General features: G+C 44.3%; 1 protein-coding gene across 1 annotated transcript; it reads left to right on the plus strand.

Moving 5' to 3' along the window:
- Positions 1-809: 809 nt before the first annotated feature.
- On the plus strand, positions 810-19,848 carry LOC105021846 (netrin-4). Its single transcript, XM_013138887.3, has 11 exons — positions 810-1,579; positions 2,159-2,612; positions 2,702-2,828; positions 9,710-9,982; positions 11,518-11,644; positions 12,067-12,255; positions 15,569-15,785; positions 16,439-16,527; positions 16,874-16,942; positions 18,274-18,447; positions 18,879-19,848. The coding sequence occupies exons 1-11, from the start codon at positions 1,375-1,377 to the stop codon at positions 19,154-19,156; spliced, it is 2,202 nt and encodes a 733-aa protein (XP_012994341.3). The 5' UTR covers positions 810-1,374; the 3' UTR covers positions 19,157-19,848.
- Positions 19,849-20,869: the final 1,021 nt, after the last annotated feature.

The raw sequence follows: 20,869 nt of genomic DNA on the forward strand, positions 1-20,869 counted from the left end.
ATACATTTTATAGAATATAACACAAGTCTGAAGTTCATGTAATCTTCATGTACTGTCTGGGTTGTTCTAATACCTACAGATTTGTCAGCACAGTAGTCAAATAAGTTAAAAAAAATGTATCCTACAGTGAAATACTCTCAGCCCAGCTTCTTTAATTGTCATTCCATGCACAACAACGTACTGCGTCACAAATCTCATTAGAGATCATTGTTCTTTTTTCCCTTCCTATCCCTCATTTAGATTCTCTTATTATTTGGTTAATATTTTTCGATCAACTTGTTTAAATGTGTTAGTGATTGTGAAAAACTGTAACAACAGGCACTCGTCTTAGCCCATCAACCACACCGAACCTTGCTTTTTTCACACTCTCTCTCCTGCCTCTGTCTCCCGGTACACACTGCAGTTCTGTCATTAATGATCGATGGGTTCAGATATAAGAAGTGATATTAGCAGCTGCCCTCATCCAGAGTGACTTGAAGAAGTGAACATGAACATGTCGATCTGTTTATGTTTGTGTTGGCAATGTTCCTGTGGATCGGACCTGACCATGTTGATGGAACACGCACATTCCAGTGTATTACCTCTTGCCGACATCGCTCTCTTGCTGTTGACTTTCTTCAGTGATGTCGTAATGAGGCAAACGACAGCCTCTTGTGACTGATTATCGAGGTCAAGGGTCAGATGAACCAGGGATTTTCTGTCTGACAGCTGGCAGGCGACGTCTCTGTCCCAAAAGATTGACATTTGGTAAGGAACTATGATATGAAGGAGAGGTTCATCAGAATGACTCACTGGCCTTTATTCACCATGTAACTTTGGCGAGGTTTCACAAAAGTCTTGTACAAATATTTAATGTATTCTTAACAAAGGGTGAATCTGTGTCATAAGTTAGGCTATTTGTAAACACATACAATAATACATAAAAATACTATTCTGATTTCAAATTGCCCCTTGTTTTTTATATAGTACACCCCTTCTGACCAGAGCCGCTTGGACTGTGTTCAGAAGTAGTGCATTAATATCAGTAGTTGTGCTATATCGGTGTAAGCCACATTTAATAGCCTGAGGGAGTGCATCCGGTTGGCGGGGGCGGGGTTTTAAACCTTTCCATATTTAGAGGATGGCATTGACTTTTTTCAAACTGTGAAGATGTACTGAAAGTCCCAGGAGTGCTCATCTTTAACAAACCATCTATTTGGACACAATTGCCCTTCGACGGATTGCGCATTTAGCATACTTTTTAAGCAAAGTCAATAGGGACATGAATTGATATAGGGACATGGCAAATAGATACATTTAATGATAAACCTCTTACCGATCTTGTTTAGTTTATTCATCGCTTGACGATAACCTTAACATACATATTGAAAAGAAATGTATGTAAGAGAGCGCATGGCTCATTCAAGCCTTCACTCTTTAAAAACGCACGGGGATCGCTTTTCTCTCACGGTTTACTCAAGAAGTTGCGGTATACCTGACTGGCTCAGTTCGTTCTTGAATTGTCATCAAGGACTTAACATGTTACAGTGGACTTTAATTTTCGTGATTCCTGTTTGTGCATCTCCTTTACTTTTGTCTGGTAAGTAACGGAGTATGGGATATTTCCACTGGCTTGGATTGAGACATCACTTGCAAAGTTTTGAGCGCGTCTGTAACAAGTGCGCATAGTTGATGTTTTAGAGTGATTCACTTTCGTCTATTTTGCTTTAACTTGTTGGTTGGTTATTCAATGTCAATTGTTTAGAAAACTCATGTCTGTCATTTTATTTTTAAATAGTATATTCAAAATAATGTTGAAATAGTCAAATGTTATCATTCAGCAGGATATTTTAACTACCATTATGTAAAATAAAAAAATCCTTAGTTGCTAATGATTTTCCAGCCTTGTACATTCATTATATACACCAACTGATAACTGAAGAGTAATACAGTGTCAGTATCTTATAAATGCCTCATAAGTTTAACTTAACCTACAATATATGTTTTACTCCTATAATTATTTATAGACAAGGTCCATATAATTTGAACCAGCTCTTACCAGTTGGGGTGGCCAATTTCTTATTGTTTCAGTTAAGGACCCCAGCTTCAAATACAAATGCTAAGCCTATTTTACATTTTCCCCCTTGTTCTATTTATACGTCCTCACTTATCTCTTCAGCTTCTCCCAGCGGCGATCCCCCAGTGGTGAAAAGCCCAAGCCTCTGCGCTGGTCGAGCCTGTAATCCTCGCATGGGAAACCTAGCCCAGGGCAGAGTGATACTTACTCAGACAGTGTGTGGATCCAACTCCACCGAGTCCTACTGCTCATATCACCACACTTCCAGTTCCACCCCCTACCACAAGGAGGCAGCTTGCGGGTCGCCCGAATGCGGGACGTGTGACGCTGCTCTCCCACTCCAGGCCCACCTGGCGTCGGCCATGGCCGACGACTCTTTCCGAAATCCAGATACCTGGTGGCAGTCGGCTGAGGGGGTGGAGACAGAGACTGTCCAGCTGGACTGGGAAACTTCATTCTACTTCACCCATCTGATCATGGTGTTCCGCTCCCCCCGACCCGCAGCCATGCAGCTGGAACGCTCCCAGGACAACGGCAAGACGTGGAATACGCTCAGGTACCGTCACAGATGGCTCTGGAGAAAAGTTGCTTCAGTCAATGTTTTGATATGGGATCGAACAACACCCGTGTGAATGTTTTACCCAGGTACTTTGCCAGGGACTGTGAGGGTACCTTTGGCCTGGCAGATGAGGCTTCTCCACGAGAGGGAGGAGGGGGCGGGGCAGGCTGCACTTCTCAGTACTCAGCGGCTTTGCCTTGCACCCGAGGAGAGGTGAGTGTCAGGCGGGATGTTAATTCAGAGTGGGAGTGGATCCCCGGGTCCTTTTTCAGGCCCCTGCACTGCCGCACTGCCGCACACCAACTGTTTTGATCCTATGGCACTGCCGGTGAGGTCAGCTGGACACGGCTGGGTTGGGTGAAAGGGAACAGCGCTCACAAAATGGCCCCACTGAAAGTCGGTAAAATGTTTGCACCAGTTCACAGCACCCGTGGCTTCTGTGGCGTCTGAATGTTTGCTGTAGTGCTTAAAGACGTCATCACTGTGCCTATTTATGGGTGTCGGACCTTATTTAGATCGTCCTGTGGTAGTGTATCTGGCATTTCTAAATGTTGTACTTTTCCTTTTTAAAACATTTGACTAAAATATACAAATGTGACGACCCCTTCCAGAGAGAACTGCCATTAATTGTAATCCACTTAAACATTCACATTTCCTGTTGCTGCAGGTTTGTTTGACTTTGGGTCAGATTAAGGTATGGCATCAGAAACCACCTTACTTTGACAAAGAAGTGCTGAACAAACTTAAGTGTTCTGTAAAGTCAACAGATATAATGGTATGCTTTTGTTTCATTCTCAGCTGCACAAACCCCTGACGATGTGTATTCACAAATAGAATGGACATTTTCACTTTAATCCTTTGACGCTGCTTCCGTCTGCTTTCTGTGGTAAACCATATCATCAGATAGATTGGGAGAAAAGTGTGAGCCAGAGTGTATGAGTCATCTGTGGTCTATTCTTGAGGATCTGGAGGGAGTAGTAAAGACATACAATTATCAGTATACATGGACAGTGTCTTTGAAAATAATTCAAACCCCTTCAAGAACTCCACATTTTGTGTCATTGACTAATGTACTAAATATGTTTTTTTGCCATTAATATGTGCCCAGCACCCCATAAAGACAAAGCGAAAACATGTTTTTAGAAATTTCTGTCAGTTTATAAAATTAATTTTAATAATAATGAAATATCCCATGTAAATATGTATTCAGAGATGTTGCCATGACATTTCAAATTCAGCTCAGATTCATTCTGTGTCCTTTAATCATTCTTGAGATATCTCTAGAACTAGACTGGAGTCCACCTGTTGCAAATTGTCTAAGATTTAGAAAGGTAGCACTTCTCTATTTAAGGTCTTACACTTGTAAGTGCATGTCATAGCAAAAACTATGCCATAAGGTCCAAGTAACTCTCTTTTAACTGAGATTTGTGTCAAGGCTTAGTTCTGGGGAAGATATGATAAAACGGTGGGCTCCATCATTTTGAAATGGAAGACGTTTGAACATTTTATTCACTCCTGAGTTAAAGGCATATGACATTCTCTCTGAAGGATTCAGAATCTGGCATGAGGGAAATTATTCTCTGGTCTAGTGAGACCCAAACCAAACTATTAGGCCTGAATAGTACAGTAGCACTATGTCCGCTGAAGAAAAGGGACTGTTCATCACCTGGCTAATACCATCCCTACAGTGAAGCATGGTTGCGGGAGCATCATGCCATGGGGATGCTTCTCAGCGGCAGGGACTGCGAGGCATGAAGGATTCAGGGAAGGATCAATGGAGCAATATACTGAGAGGTCCTTGAAAAAAACCTGCTCCAGAGCACACAGGACCACAGACTGGAGGCGAAGATCCATCTTTCAGCAAGACAACAACCTGAAGCACACCACCAAGACAGCACTGGAGTGGCTTCGGGACAAGTCTTGTGAATGTTCTTTAGTGACCCAGCCAACTCCTTAAACCCAAATGGACCATCTGTGGGGAGACATGAAGATTGCAGTTCAATGACGATTCCCATCAAATCTGACAGAGATTGAGAATGGGAGAAACTGCCCAAATTCAGATAGAGGCATACCCAAGATTACTTGATGTGATCACTGGCAATGGTGCGTCTACAGTATTTTGAATAAATGGTCTAAATATATGAGATATTTCAGTTTATTTTTAGGAACTTGCCACATTTCTTAAAAGCAATCATTATGGGGTATTGTGTGTAGGTTGGTGGCAAAAAAAATTGTAATCATTTATAAATGTAAACGTCTATAACACAACAAAATGTGTAGAAAGTGAAGGGGTCTGAATACTCTCCAAAGGCGCTGCATTGTCTTTTCACCTTGGCATGACAAAAACATTAATGTTTTAATTTTGAAGTTACCTGGATAGTAGTACACTACAAGTTCATTCCACGTGCTGAATAGAAATGGACCGTTTGGCAAAAAAGATTGAAGCTAGTCTCAGACTAAAAAAATCTAGCTAATTGAAGAACGGTGTTGAACTTTTTCAGTGTAGGACAAAAAGAAACATAGTCCTAGACTAAGCTTAATCTGTGTGTGAGCAAGATCAGCTCAAATTGTTCATTGTGCTTCTGCGCAGGAAGGTAACATCAGTAAGCAAATTCCCAGGCTTCAAACTAGAACAGTGACTTGCATTTACTGACTCAAGTCATCAGTTGTTTTTTGTCACATTTTATTTAGTTTGGCTTTGTCGTCTGCAACAAATTCTTCCGAAGTATTACAAACTCCTCTGACTCGGTGGCTTTAGAGGCATGCTCTGGCCAGCAACTGTCTATCATGGGTCGGTTAAAAAGAAGACCATGTGGCAATCAGCCTAGAAAAGAAAAATAATTGTTATGAAATTTTAATCGATTGCATTAGTGTATCGTTCTTCAATAATTATTGTAATTAACTCATTATTGCCTGTTACTTGATTGACAGCTTTGTAGTACCAAAAACACACATTACCAGCGTCTTCTTGAACTTGAGAATGAATTATTTAAGGCTCCTCCGGCAGACTGCAAATTATTTTATGCTAATAATCCTTGCAGTATCTTGAAAGCGCATTTACTTAAGATTAAACAGTGTTCTATATTTGGAAATAAAATCTTAGTATTTTAAAGTTTTTAAGTCTAATTATTGTGTCTAGATTTGCATCTTGACTGACTGTTTAATTAATAGCCGTTTAAAAGGGCTCTGGATCAAAGTTGAGATTCATAACTTTTAAATGAGAGGAATATGAACAGGGTTTAACTGAACTTTCATTTATAACGGACTTGCATTGGGTTGTATCTATTTATGGTATTTGGTGTATCTAGTTATGGTAATTGGTTTGTCTAGTTATGGTATTTTTTGTATCTGGTCATGATATTTGGTCTATCTAGTTGTGCCATTGGTTGGCCTGTGTACATGTGTCTGCGTGTTTTCCAAAATTTTTAAGAATACACTTCTATAAGCCCTCCTGACATTACATGAAAAAATTACTTACTTTTGTTGGCTTATGGGGAAGGTGTAGGGGCTTTGTTTAGGGCTAAGGTTAAGGTTAGTGTTAGGTTCATAAAGGTTAATGTTAGAGTTTAGGTAAGTGTTGGTGTTGGTGTTACACGTTCAAGAAAATAGTATTTAAATGGATCAAAGAATGTCCTAAAAAGTGTTTATGGGTGTCTGTGAGTCGTGTGTGTCTGTGTGTGTATGGGTGTCTGTGAGTCATGTGTGTCTGTGTGTGTATGGGTGTGTATGGGTGTCTGTGAGTAGTGTGTGTCTGTGTGTCTGTGAGTCGTGTGTGTCTGGGTGTCTGTGAGTCGTGTGTGTCTGTGTGTGTATGGGTTTCTGTGTGTGTATGGGTGTCTGTGAGTCATGTAAGCCCCAGTGTAACTCTTCATAATGATATACGGTATGTTTAAGTTTATGGGTGTCTGTGTATGTATCGGTGTCTGTGAGTCGTGTGTGTCTGTGTGTGTCTGTGGGTGTCTGTGTGTGTCTGGGTGTCTGTGTATGTATCGGTGTCTGTGTGTGTCTGGGTGTCTGTGAGTCGTGTGTGTCGTGTGTGTCTGGGTGTCTGTGAGTCGTGTGTGTCTGTGTGTGTCTGTGTGTCTGTGAGTCGTGTGTGTCTGTGTGTGTCTGGGTGTCTGTGAGTCGTGTGTGTCTGTGTGTGTCTGAGTGTCTGTGAGTCGTGTGAGTCTGTGTGTGTCTGAGTGTCTGTGTCTGTCTTTGTGTGTCTGTCTGTCTGTGTCTGTGTGTGTCTGTGTGTGTCTGTGTGTGTCTGTGTGTGTCTGAGTGTCTGTGAGTCGTGTGTGTCTGTGTGTGTCTGAGTGTCTGTGAGTCGTGTGTGTCTGTGCGTTGTATAAGCCCCAGTGTAACTCTTCATAATGATATACGGTGTTCAAAATTAATCTACCCAGATTTCACCTATAGGATAGCATTAAAAGCATAGAAATATAAAAAAATATATACAAATGTGAGTCGTGTGTGTCTGTGTGTGTCTGTGGGTGTCTGTGTGTGTGTCTGTCTGTTATCCTAAAACGCTCTCTTCATATGCAGGACATAATAATTTTTTAAAGATATCTATTCAGATTTTGGAAAAAATATATACAAATGAACCTTATTTTTCTATTCATTCTGTGCACTTAATTTTTTCCAAAATCTGAATAGATATCTTTAAAAAATTATTATGTCCTGCATATGAAGAGAGCGTTTTAGGATAACAGTAGGTATAACTTAAGTATTGTATTTCTCCTTCATTTTACCAGGAAAGTCAAGTGAGAACCAATTCTAATTTCATAACGATGACCTGACCAAAGGCATGAAGGTTTCAAGACAGCCCTGTTATACACAAATACAATCAAAATGATATGTACAAGGGATTCAGCAAAAAACTGAAAAATTACACAATATACCAAGCCATACATACACTAAATACTGAACATATGAATAAGGTGCTAAGCAGGTTCAATAATCAGATAGCAGGACAGACTTTTATTTTTATTAAAGAGCAGCGAACGTTTCCAGTTTTAGTCTTTTGCAGTTTGTTCCAGTCATTGGCAACAGACGGCTGAAAGGAATTTGAGAACTACGTTAAGACATGAAGACTGACAGACCCACTTGTGTGTCAGCAAACGGGCAAATGTATACAACAACAGGTTTGTTCTGGATGAAAGCGGGCCTCTGTGCTGCTGTAACGATTCTGTAAAGATTCTAATAAAAGTAACATCCCTTGAGATGGTTTGTCTAGTGCAGGAAATGTGTGACCCTTTTCCGACTGTTAGCACTACTGCCAGATCAAATGGTTTCAGAATAAACCCCTTTTTATTTCGAGGAGCAGGAGATCAGATTGATGCTTGTTTTCCATTTTTTTCTTGGAAGAGAACGTTATTTCTGTTTTTGTCACTGTCCTTCTATCTTGTCACAGGGGAGACTTTTCCCAGAAAGTCTTTGATAAGGCACATTGGGACCTGCAGTCATGTCAATCCTTTAAGAATTCCCCCTAGGATCTTTGAAAAGTAATGTTAGTAAGGCCATGCTTTAATTCCCTCTTTTGAAATTATAAAATATTATCTCACTGACTGCTACATCAACATTTTACAAGTAAATATTTGGAGGAAAGATGTTTCCTGGGCTAGACCAATGGATCCAGCAGTGGTTGGCTTCTGGAAGTCTTCTGTTCATCTGCTTTGACCAAGACACCACATGTGGGAAAATAATAGAAACCATCCTAGGAGCCTATCTTTGCCTTGACCCCTCCACTTTGACCCCTCCACTTTGACCCCTCCACCCTCACCCTGACCCCCCAGGCCTTACCCCAAGGAGTTCAATTGGGATTTGGGAAATGGAAGAGCCATACTTCGTATTTTCCTGTTGTATCTAAAATGTTAATCAGCTGGCAGGTGGAAGTACAGGTGCTCAGCTCCTCCTTGGTAACATTTCAACCACATGTACTGGAGCTCAGCTCCTCCTTGGTAACATTTCAACCACATGTACTGGAGCTCAGCTCCTCCTTGGTAACATTTCAACCACATGTACTGGAGCTCAGCTCCTCCTTGGTAACATTTCAACCACATGTACTGGAGCTCAGCTCCTCCTTGGTAACATTTCAACCACATGTACTGGAGCTCAGCTCCTCCTTGGTAACATTTCAACCACATGTACTGGAGCTCAGCTCCTCCTTGGTAACATTTCAACCACATGTACAGGAGCTCAGCTCCTCCTTGGTAACATTTCAACCACATGTACTGGAGCTCAGCTCCTCCTTGGTAACATTTCAACCACATGTACTGGAGCTCAGCTCCTCCTTGGTAACATTTCAACCACATGTACTGGAGCTCAGCTCCTCCTTGGTAACATTTCAACCACATGTACAGGAACTCAGCTCCTCTTTGGTAACATTTCAACCACATGTACAGGAGCTCAGCTCCTCCTTGGTAACATTTCAACCACATGTACAGGAGCTCAGCTCCTCCTTGGTAACATTTCAACCACATGTACAGGAGCTCAGCTCCTCCTTGGTAACATTTCAACCACATGTACTGGAGCTCAGCTCCTCCTTGGTAACATTTCAACCACATGTACTGGAGCTCAGCTCCTCCTTGGTAACATTTCAACCACATGTACTGGAGCTCAGCTCCTCCTTGGTAACATTTCAACCACATGTACAGGAGCTCAGCTCCTCCTTGGTAACATTTCAACCACATGTACTGGAGCTCAGCTCCTCCTTGGTAACATTTCAACCACATGTACTGGAGCTCAGCTCCTCCTTGGTAACATTTCAACCACATGTACTGGAGCTCAGCTCCTCCTTGGTAACATTTCAACCACATGTACTGGAGCTCAGCTCCTCCTTGGTAACATTTCAACCACATGTACAGGAACTCAGCTCCTCCTTGGTAACATTTCAACCACATGTACAGGAGCTCAGCTCCTCCTTGGTAACATTTCAACCACATGTACAGGAGCTCAGCTCCTCCTTGGTAACATTTCAACCACATGTACTGGAGCTCAGCTCCTCCTTGGTAACATTTCAACCACATGTACAGGAGCTCAGCTCCTGCTGGCTCCCACCCTATTTAACTCCTGCTTACACCTAATATTGAACCCTCCAACGTCTCCAGGTGATCTACCGTGCCCTGACGCCATGGCACACCCTGGACCCCTACAGCCAGTCTGCTCATGCCCAGCTGATGGTCACCAACCTGCGGGTTCGTCTGCTGCAGCGCCAGCCGTGCCCGTGCCAGGCTAATGACCCCGGCGGGCAGGGCCTGCCCACGGCCCACTATGCCATCTACGACTTCATTGTCAAGGGCAGCTGCCTGTGTAACGGTCATGCCGAGCACTGTGTGCCATCCGGCGGGTACCGACCCGTCAAACAGAGGACAAATCACGTGGTGAGTTTTCAGGGGGGAGATAGGTAATGGACCAATGGTGTGGTGAGTTTTCAGGGGGGAGATAGGTAATGGACCAATGGTGTGGTGAGTTTTAAGGGGGGAGATAGGTAATGGACCAATGGTGTGGTGAGTTTTCAGGGGGGTGATAGGTAATGGACCAATGGTGTGGTGAGTTTTCAGGGGGGAGATAGGTAATGGACCAATGGTGTGGTGAGTTTTCAGGGGGGAGATAGGTAATGGACCAATGGTGTGGTGAGTTTTCAGGGGGGAGATAGGTAATGGACCAATGGTGTGGTGAGTTTTCAGGGGGGAGATAGGTAATGGACCAATGGTGTGGTGAGTTTTCAGGGGGGAGATAGGTAATGGACCAATGGTGTGATGAGTTTTCAGGGGGGAGATAGGTAATGGACCAATGGTGTGGTGAGTTTTCAGGGGGGTGATAGGTAATGGACCAATGGTGTGATGAGTTTTCAGGGGGGTGATAGGTAATGGACCAATGGTGTGGTGAGTTTTCAGAGGGGAGATAGGTAATGGACCAATGGTGTGGTGAGTTTTCAGGGGGGAGATAGGTAATGGACCAATGGTGTGGTGAGTTTTAAGGGGGGAGATAGGTAATGGACCAATGGTGTGGTGAGTTAAGCAGATAAACACCCAAATCAATAAACAACATCTGTGTCTAATAGCGCTGTGACAAAATACTGTTTTTTTTCTGTGCGTTCTTATTTTGCTCTGTCAGGAAAAATGATAACGGCGATGTTTATGTGGACATTTTTGCTTTGGAGTGTTTGTTCATGAGTTGACTCAGGCTTATACCTCAATTTGTGGATGGATGTGTTTATCTCTGTCTTTAAATGAATCTGTGTGTTATTGTCTTTGGCATTTTCCCCTCCTTTCCTTTATTTTGATTCAGAAGCTGTGAGCTTTACCGCAGACTCTTCATCTCCCTGCAGCTTTTCCTCCCATTACAGGCTTTAGTACCTTAATTATAGTCTTACACACCGTATAGTAGCCTAACTGCCCACATGTTAACAGCCTGGGAAGAGGTAAAACAGTATTGTTTATAAAGTACATATTGGAGGCTTTGTCAGGCAGTGAGTGGATGGTTATTAGGCTGTAAAAGACAGTACTGCTGTTTGTCTCAAACTGCATTCTGACACTGTCTTTATGTGATGAAGTCAAACTGCAGTCTGACACTGTCTTTATGTGATGAAGTCAAACTGCAGTCTGACACTGTCTCTATGTGATGAAGTCAAGCTGCAGTCTGACACTGTCTCTATGTGATGAAGTCAAACTGCAGTCTGACACTGTCTCTATGTGATGAAGTCAAACTGCAGTCTGACACTGTCTCTATGTGATGAAGTCAAACTGCAGTCTGACACTGTCTCTATGTGATGAAGTCAAACTGCTCTTTGACACTGTGTCTCTATGTGATGAAGTCAAACTGCTCTTTGACACTGTCTTTAAGTGACACATTTTAAACACAGCTCCCTCCCTCCCTCCCCGCTCCCTCCCCCCCTCTATCTCTGCTGGCGCAGGTCCATGGTAGGTGTGTGTGTCGGCACAACACGGCCGGCCACCACTGCGAGCGCTGCGCTCCCCTCTACAACGACCGTCCCTGGCAGGCGGCCAGTGGCATAACGGGAGCGCCGCATGAATGCAAGAGTGAGTCTTCACAGAGCCAGGAAGGTCAATAGAAAGATCCCCATTGGCAACAAATACATGATCTAAATACTCCCAGCCAACGTCTTAACAGATAGAAGGGGTACTTGGGTATGACACATTAGCTACAGGGTATCCCCCTGAGGTTTCAGCGGTCTTTCACGGAAACTCAGACCTTCATGCTCTAGCCAGGTTCCATTGGAGATGACCGGACCGGATACTGGAGCAGGCTATCCATGTGCTAAGTTAACCCCTTGACCCCTGAAAATGGCAGTGAAAATCCCAGTATCTCCCCCCTGCGGCTTGGAGAAAGGTGATGCGTGGAGGATTGCGTCTGTTCCCGGCGCGCTGGTCGACATGCGTCTAGGGTGTGGGAGGGGCCAGCAGGGAAATGGCACCATAGACCTTTGCTCTTTCCTTTTCAGAGTGCGTGTGTCACGGGCACGCGCACAGCTGCCACTTTGACCGCGGCGCGTGGTGGTCGTCGGGGCGGCGCAGCGGGGGCGTGTGCGACTCCTGCCTCCATAACACAGAGGGGAGACGCTGCCAGAGCTGCAGGAGGGGGTTCTACAGATACCCCGGGAGAAGAGGTTCTGCGCCCGACTCCTGCACGCGTAAGATCAGATCTGTCTGCACTCTGCTTTATGAATGAATGGATGGATGAATGGACGGAGAGGGCTCCTGGTTGTTTGTCCGCTTTAACTCATGGTAACTGAGTGACTCTTGCACAGTGCACAGGCAAGAGAGATGAATGTACAGTTTAGAGTAGCCATTGACTTGTTACATGGATGGTTTATGACCATGTTATTACAAAGGGTGGCACTGCCTCTGTGTGGATGAGGATCTTTAGGGAAAAGATTAAATACCACTCCCTTTCCAAAAAAGTTGGGATGCTGCATAAAATGCAAATTAAATCAGGCTGGAATGATGTGCAAATAATGTATCCCTATGTTTAACTGAAAATAGTACAAAGACAGTGTATGTTGAAACTGAGAAATTTTATTGTTTTTGGACAAATACTTGCCTATTTTGAATTTGATGCCGGCAACACGTTAATTATTTATTTTGACAGGGCATGTTTACCACAGTGTTGCATCACCTCTTCTTTTAACACCACTCTGTAAGTGTTTGGGAACTGAGGAGACCAATTGCTGTAGTTTTGAAAGTGAAATGTATTCCCATTCTTGCTTGATGTTGGATTGCAGCTGCTCAACTGTTCAGGGACTCCTTTGTCATATTTTTTGTTTCATAATTCGCCAAATGTTTTCAATGGGTGGTGGGTCTGGACTGCAGGCAGGCCAGTTTAGCACCAAGACTCTTTTACTACGGTTGTATTATGTGCAGAAGCTGGTTTGGCCTTCCCTGAAAATGATGTTGTCTGGATGGGCAGCATATGTTACTCTAAAATCTGTATATATTGTTCAGCATTTATGGTCCCTTCACAGATGTACAAGTCACCCATGCCACATGCAGTAATGCACCCCCATACCATCACGGGTGCTGGCTTTTGAACTGTGTGCTGAAAGAAACCGGATGGTCCCTCTCCTCTTTAGTCCGGAGGACGCAACGTCCATGATTCCCAAAAATTATTTCACATTATTTATTCATCAGACCAGAGGACAATTTTCCACTTCACCTCAGTCCATCTTAAATTAGCTCAGGCCCTGAAAAGGTGGCAGTGTTTCTGGATCTTGTTTATATGTGGTTTCTTCTTTCTATGGTAGAGACTTAACTTACATTTGTGGATGCTGCGACATACTGTGTTCACAGACAATGGTTTTCAGAAGTGTTCCTGAGCCCATGCAGTGATTTCCACTACAGAATCATGTCTGTTTTTAATGCAGTGCCGCCTGAAGGCCCAAAGATCACGGCCATCCAATATTGTTTTTTGGCCTTGTCCCTTGCGTACAGAGATTCCTCCAGATTCTCTGAATCTTTTAATGATAATATGTACTGCAGCTGATGAGATCCCCAACTCATTGCAATTTTACATTGAGAAACACTATTCTTAAATTGTGGCATTATTTTCCCACACAGTCTTTCAGGGTGGTGAACTCCTCCACATCCTCACTGGAATTATTTTTTAATATCCCATCATGTTACTGACCTGTTGCCAGTTGTCCTAATTAGTTGAGTGATACTCCACCAGGTTCATTTTTAAGCATTACACAACCTTTTCAGTCTTTTGTTCCCTCTGTCCCAACTTTTTTGAAATGTGTTGATGGCATCAAATTCAAAGTGGGCATGTCTTTGTAATATTATCTATTGAATACAGGGTTTAAATTATTTGCACATCATTGCATTCTATTTTTATTTACATTTTACGTAATGTCCCAGCTTTTTTTTTAAATGTATTGTATGTAAATATAACATGTTCAAGGTATATGGTCATCATGTGTTAACTGGAACTATTTATTTTGGTTGCGGATCCTTCTCTCCCTGAGACACTCACAGAGAGTGTGGTCACAGCCAGGGGACCAGTTGGGTCACAGCCAGGGTACCAGTGGGTTCACAGCCAGGGGACCAGTGGGTTCACAGCCAGGGTACCAGTGGGTTCACAGCCAGGCGACCAGTGGGGTCACAGCCAGACAATTTAATTTTGGAGCAAATGCTCAAGGATGAAACAAAATATTATTTTCAACCTTGTCAGCAAAGAGATTTGATGTAGAAACCTTTGGGTTGCATGTCAGATGCCTTGACTACCAGGCTACCCTCTCCTCGTATACCTGGAAGTGTGTCGCTGGCAACAATATTAACCATTGTTTGGTTATCGATGTATACTCACTCCTGCCCTGTTTTAACGCTCCGAGTTTAGGGCATTTGTAAATTCCTCGATTATTCTGTGCTCACTATAAACCCGAGAGCACTGAACTCCTAGTGGATTGCCAGGGTGAGTTTACGACCACGGCCATTATGTCTAAACCTTTTTATGGACCACTTTGATCACAGTGCCAACGTCCGTCTTGCCAAGTTATCTGCTGTCACAGTGAGCCTGGAGTCTTCCTCAGTGTGGGAGGAAGAGATCTATGCCATCTTGGAGGAATGTGACAGTAACTGTAAACAGTGAAGGAATTTCCAATACTCCATGCACGGCACATTTTTCCCATTCCTGTCCCCTTTCCCCTGGCATACACTTATACCGCCAACATTCAGGGAACCAACACAGTGTTTTTAGAAAATCACTGGGTTGGAGAAGGGAACACACACACACGTACGCACACAAGAAAGATCATATGTGCATACACACATACATACACACACATTTGTGTGTTTAGGTGTCTGTATTTTGAAATTGTCATAGGACATGTTCAAGATGTGACCAGTGGCTCTCAGAAGTATTCACCTCCTTGGATTTTTCCAAAATGTGTTGTGTTACAACATGAAATCAAAATGGATTTCATTAGTTTTGGCCACTGATCAACGAAAAAGGAAATTATCATTTGGAATAATTTTTATTTAAATTTTTTACTGAGCATTCTTTTTTGTTTTTCAGTGGCAAAAACTCTAATTAAATCCATTTTGATTTCATGTAACAATAAAATGTGGAAAATTCCAAGGGGGGTGAATACTCATGACCGTCACTGTATGTGTTCTTCTAGGTGGTTGTCTTAGTGCCCAATAGCTTGGTTCTGTCAGGGACACATGGTTAAGAATGGACTGAACGCATATTTCTGGAACAAGTCAACAAACATTTTCCAAAAAAAAGGACACAATCAAGTACTTAATTAACTCACATATGTGGGATAAAATGCGTTGGGAATGTAGAGTATGTGGCGTGAGTGTGGGCGGGTGTGTTTGTGCGGTTTCTGTTTTGTCTTGTATGAAGGGGATGGATGACACGTTTTCTTAATGAGTCAACAAATTGGATGAAACATTAACGCAGTGAAATGCCTTTCCTGTTCTTTTTGTCCATCTGCTGCCCTGTAGCCTGCCTCTGCCACCCTCTAGGCTCCCTCACATCTCTCTCAGGTGGCTACGCCCCTTGCAACCCTAGCAACGGGGATTGCACCTGTAAGCCGGGCGTGGCCGGTCCTCTTTGTGACAAATGCATGGTAGGGTTCTGGGGGCTCCATGGTTACGGGTGCAGACCATGTGACTGCGGAGGCGGGAACTGTGATCCATACACTGGGGACTGCCTGTCGGGGTGAGTGTCTGAGGACGGCTGGTACCCGGAACTGTGTACTGTTGTGTACCGTTTTCTATACAAGGTATAGCAGGCCATTTGGGACGCATAACAGTGCGTCCCAAAAGTGCGTCCCATGATGTGTACTACTTTCGAAAGCTATGTGTAATCCACCAAATAAACATGAGTCGCCTACTGGCATCATTCATCATAAATGCAAACCTGTTCTGCCACCTCTGAATCAGGCCCCTTAGTGATGTTGTCTGTTATGCCAACTTTGAATCAAACCCCTTAGCGATGTAGTCTGTTATCTCAACTCTTACTGTGGCCCCTTAGTAAAGTTTCTGTTTTCCCAACTCTGAATCAATGTAATGTAACCTACGTTATCTCAATTATGAATCAAAACCCATTTTTTTTATTTCAACACTCTAATCGGGGACTTATTTAGACAGGTGGCTGCATTTAATGCTGAGGTGGAACAGGAAACCAGCAGGCTCTGGACCTCGTAGTGTGATATTTGAATACCCCTGCCTTAATGAGTTCCTCTGTTCCACCCGGCTGGCTCCATCTTTCTAATCACCAGGTTATCTGTGAATCTCTGCCACCCTGGACCCGGCTCAGGGTGGGAAGGCGAGTCCTGTGGAGCTGTTTGACCAGCTTGCGTTTTGTTACAGATCAGATCTGGCCGTGTCCTCTGCGGGGTCCAGGGAGCCGGCGGGGCTGTTCGGGGTCCAGGGGCTCTTCTCCGCACTGCACCATTCCGGTGCGTCACTGGTCATTAAACGCACACATGCAACCTGGCAGGAACGCTCCCGATCACAGACGGGCTGCGCATCTCACACACACTCACACATGCAACCTGGCAGGAACGCTCCCGATCACAGACGGGCTGCGCATCTCACACACACTCACACATGCAACCTGGCAGGAACGCTCACAGACGGGCTGCGCGTCACACACACACACACACATGCAACCTGGCAGGAACGCTCACGATCACAGACGGGCTCCGCGTCACACACACACACACACACATGGAAATATACTGTGCGGAAATACGATGTACTGTGTGCTTCATGTACACTTTCTCCTGTATTCTTTCTGTCCAGAGAAGTGTGAGTGTAAGGAGATGTCCATTGGCAGCCCCAGAGTCTTCTGTGCCCAGGCGTATGATTATGGTGAGTTGCGCGGTGCAGAAGGGCAGAAATATACCGTTGGCAGTGCGTTAGCATCGAGGCCAGATGTCCTCACACGTCTCCTGTGGCCTAACCTGGCATTGTACATCTGATCACTTCAGACAATGATTAAGCCCAGTCCTTGACTAAAAAAGCCAGCTCAGTGGAAAGTCTCCAAGAAGCTGGAGTTTTTCAGTCCAGCACTAGGCTCGGTCTGTTCCTGCAAAACTGGCCGTGATTGTTCACTGTACGAATAGATTATATGACTATCAGACAGTGCATGTATTAAGATGAGGCAGCTAGAATCTCTAGATGAAACAGAAAAGAGTCTAGCGTATTTGAGGTAAGCCAACTGCTACAGTCAGGCAGTGTTACATGAATCCAATAGAGTTGAGTATTCAGTAAAACCAGTCCTGCCAAGTACATTGCCAGCAGAATTAAACTCACCTAGCAGTCATGGTGCAGACAAGAACAAAAAAGGTTTTCTATACAACCCTTCAATCAATCCAGTAAATGTGGAGGACCTAAAATGGAGTCTCGCCTTGTTAACTTTGAAAAGCAGTAGTATATTTCCTGTCCCTCTGGCAACAGACACATCCGGATGCTGGAGAACCCCACAGAGAGTTGAATTAAACAGACATTGATTGACTGTTTTTTCCTCAATGGATTTAATAGCCTTGTGCTATGGGTCTTGGTCTTTGTAGTTCTTCAGACTGTAGGCAGAACTCCCGTGGACATTGTTCTACATAACAATGAGGATTTAGACTTGAGAGAAGTGCACTCAACATGGCCTAAGTCATTAAAACATGGACTTAAGTCGCAATTTCGTTTTGCTTATCTCAAGTCGTAAGTCTTAATAGGCCCCAGAACGATATGCCACCACGATCTTCAATGTCAGCACTTTGGATCTTACTCACACTCACACACACACACACACACACACACACACACCCACCCCATCAGCAAACAGTTCTGGGACCATGCTGTAGTGAACAGTGCCAGCAGAACAGAATTGCTAACACACTGCATGTTTGAAACCGTGGTGAATGGTGCCAGCAGAATTCAATAGGGGTTGATGCTGACAGAATTGATCAGAGATTGATTGATCTCTTCCACACAGTGCTTGATGGAGTGTGTTTTTGTGTGTGTGTGTGTGTGTGCGCATGCGTGCGCGTGTGGATGTGGGTGTGCGTGTGTTTGGGTGGGTGTGTACGTGTGCATGTACGTGTGCATGTACCCGCGTGTGTACGTTTGTGTGTGTGCATGCGGGTGTGCGTATGCGTGCATGTGTGTGTGCGCGTGCGTGCGTGCGTGCGTGTGTGTGTTGTCCACAGTGCTGATGGTGAGGATACTGGCTGCCCGTGACCAGGGCTCCCACGCTGAGGTGGAGGTTGTGGTGAAGAAGGTCCTGTACCACAGCAGTCAGATGAAGATCCCCCAGGGTCACGTCGTCCTTCACCCAGAGTCCTGGACAACCCGGGGGTGCACCTGCCCCCTCCTCAACCCTGGTGAGTCTATGAAGCAACATTTTGGGGGGATCCACTGCACTGCCAAAAGAAATGGTTCTTGGTGGATCTTTGAGGAGTTCTACACATTTGTAAGGGTTCTTCTAGAATTGCATTGGGACCTCCCCCTCAGTGTCACTTCAACCCTTCACAATATCTTCTAATAACATTTTCTTTTTGAAGTGCATGTTTGGATATTTGGTCTGGTAACTAGACTGCTTTATGCACAAATAATAAAGCAATGCAACTGGCTTCAAGATCCAAATTTGTAAAATGGCAGGCATTATTACTTTCTCGTTTACAGAATGCCTGATGATTTTTCTACTTCATGCGGATTTAAAGCCTACCTAGTGAGCCTCTCAAGCATGCTCCATTATCAGTCAAGCGATTAGGTTTAAATGGAATTTACCGTTGTCTCCATGCTGCTCTCTCAGGCTCAAAGTACCTGGTAGCAGGTCACATGAGTTGGAGGACAGGGAGTCTGTTGGTGAACACCAGGAGCCTGGTCAAACCATGGAGACCAAGTCTGGGGTCCAAGCTCCTGCACCTCCTCAATCAACACTGTGGCACCTCCTCCTCCTCTTTAAAGGAGTCTGCAGCGGGGAGACTGCAGAACACACACAGCTCCGGCGCGCCTCTGTACTCCGCAGAGAAAAGACTGGACCTGTGCCACGGCATGAAGAAAGGGATGATACGAGGGATGGAAAAGTAAAACGGCATCCATGTTTTGGCAGACGGGTTGACAATGGGTGTTTTGGAGGAAGGCTTTGGACAAGACATAGGGTTGTGGAGACAGCTTGGGCACTACTGTAAACGCCAGGCTCTACGCTGTTCTGTACACTCTAAACACCAACTGTTTCGCCCCGTACCCTCCCTTATCCCCGGTCCATAGAGCTGAGACCCCGGGGAGGAATAACAACCCTCCGGACGGTAGAACGTCGGTTGCTCTGAGCCAAACGGCCCTGTGTGATTCAGCTGGAAAGAGTGCGGGGCTACCAGAAGGTTGTGGGTTATTAAACCAGCTTTCCATGCAGCTTTCATAAGCCAAAACATTGTTGGTCGAGTGTATTGTAAGTTCTTATAAACAGGGGGGGTTTGAGTCCTGCTTGCTGATCAGATAGAAATACCAACATTTTACTGTTTTAAATCTGTAACGGGTTTATAATTACAATAAGACAACCACTCTGGGTTGTGGTTTATGTCCAGAATTCCAGGGCTGTATCCAGGCACTCTGTGTTGTGTCCATCCTAAGAACAGCCTTTAGCTGTGGTTTCCTGGCAATAAACCACAAACCCTAGTGCCTTGTAGCCTTTTTATTCTATGGCTAGAAGCTTTGCAGAGGCAGACCACAGAATGTGAGTGAGGGTTTGATGAAGACTAATTAATAAAGGTGATATTTTATGATTCTGAACTCGAGATCTGTTTACCAAAAGACATAAAAGCCACTGGTGTTTATAAGCTACTGTTTATGTTAAACTATGCCAGAGAGAATCCACTGGATTTACTAAATGTTGAGAGAAATGTACAAAATTTCTCCCAATTGTGGTCTCTATTTTCTATTCACCAAGAACTGTTATTAACAGTAACTTGTAAAAGTATCGTCAATCAAATCAAATTTATTTCATAAATTAGATTTGATTATCACAATGACTTTACACTATGTGTCCAGAGTCTTTACGGGTGGGCTGTGTCCAGGATCTTTACGGGTGGGCTGTGTCCAAGGTCTTTACGGGTGGGCTGTGTCCAGAGTCTTTACGGGTGGGCTATGTCCAGGGTCTTTACGGGTGGGCTGTGTCCAGAGTCTTTACGGGTGGGCTGTGTCCAGAGTCTTTACGGGTGGGCTGTGTCCAGAGTCTTTACGGGTGGGCTGTGTCCAAGGTCTTTACGGGTGGGCTGTGTCCAGGGTCTTTACGGGTGGGCTGTGTCCAGGGTCTTTACGGGTGGGCTGTGTCCAAGGTCTTTACGGGTGGGCTGTGTCCAGGGTCTTTACGGGTGGGCTGTGTCCAGGGTCTTTACGGGTGGGCTGTGTCCAGGGTCTTTACGGGTGGGCTGTGTCCAGGGTCTAAAAGGCAGAATCCAGATCATTTGCAAAACCATCATCCATCATCTTCAATGCTCCCCCTCTTGGTGTGTGTGTGTGAGTGTGTGAGTGTGTGAGTGTGTGTGTGTGTGTGTGTGTGCACACGCAAACCAGCGTGTGTGTTCATGGTAGAGAGTTGGACTGTGAGTCAGTGGGTCCAAACAGGTGAGTCCTGTTTGGACCCAACAGGACTCACAGAAATGAAGAAAAATGAGAACTAAGAGCATAAATAAAACATGAAAGAGTCTGTTAATCTCTAAAAATGTCCCAATGAGTATAGTAAAACCAGAAATAAATGGCCTAATTGGGACCTTTTGCCGGTCCCTGTGAGGCAAAAGTCAATTT

The sequence above is a fragment of the Esox lucius genome, chromosome 19 (genome assembly GCF_011004845.1).
Source record: "Esox lucius isolate fEsoLuc1 chromosome 19, fEsoLuc1.pri, whole genome shotgun sequence".
NCBI classification, from domain to species: domain Eukaryota; kingdom Metazoa; phylum Chordata; class Actinopteri; order Esociformes; family Esocidae; genus Esox; species Esox lucius.

Coding starts and splice junctions, on each gene's coding strand:
- LOC105021846 (XM_013138887.3), top strand. CDS start 1,375: ATGTATGTAAGAGAGCGCATGGCTCATTCAAGCCTTCACTCTTTAAAA. Junction 1,580..2,158: donor ATCTCCTTTACTTTTGTCTG/GTAAGTAACGGA, acceptor TTATCTCTTCAG/CTTCTCCCAGCGGCGATCCC. Junction 15,786..16,438: donor ACTGGGGACTGCCTGTCGGG/GTGAGTGTCTGA, acceptor GTTTTGTTACAG/ATCAGATCTGGCCGTGTCCT.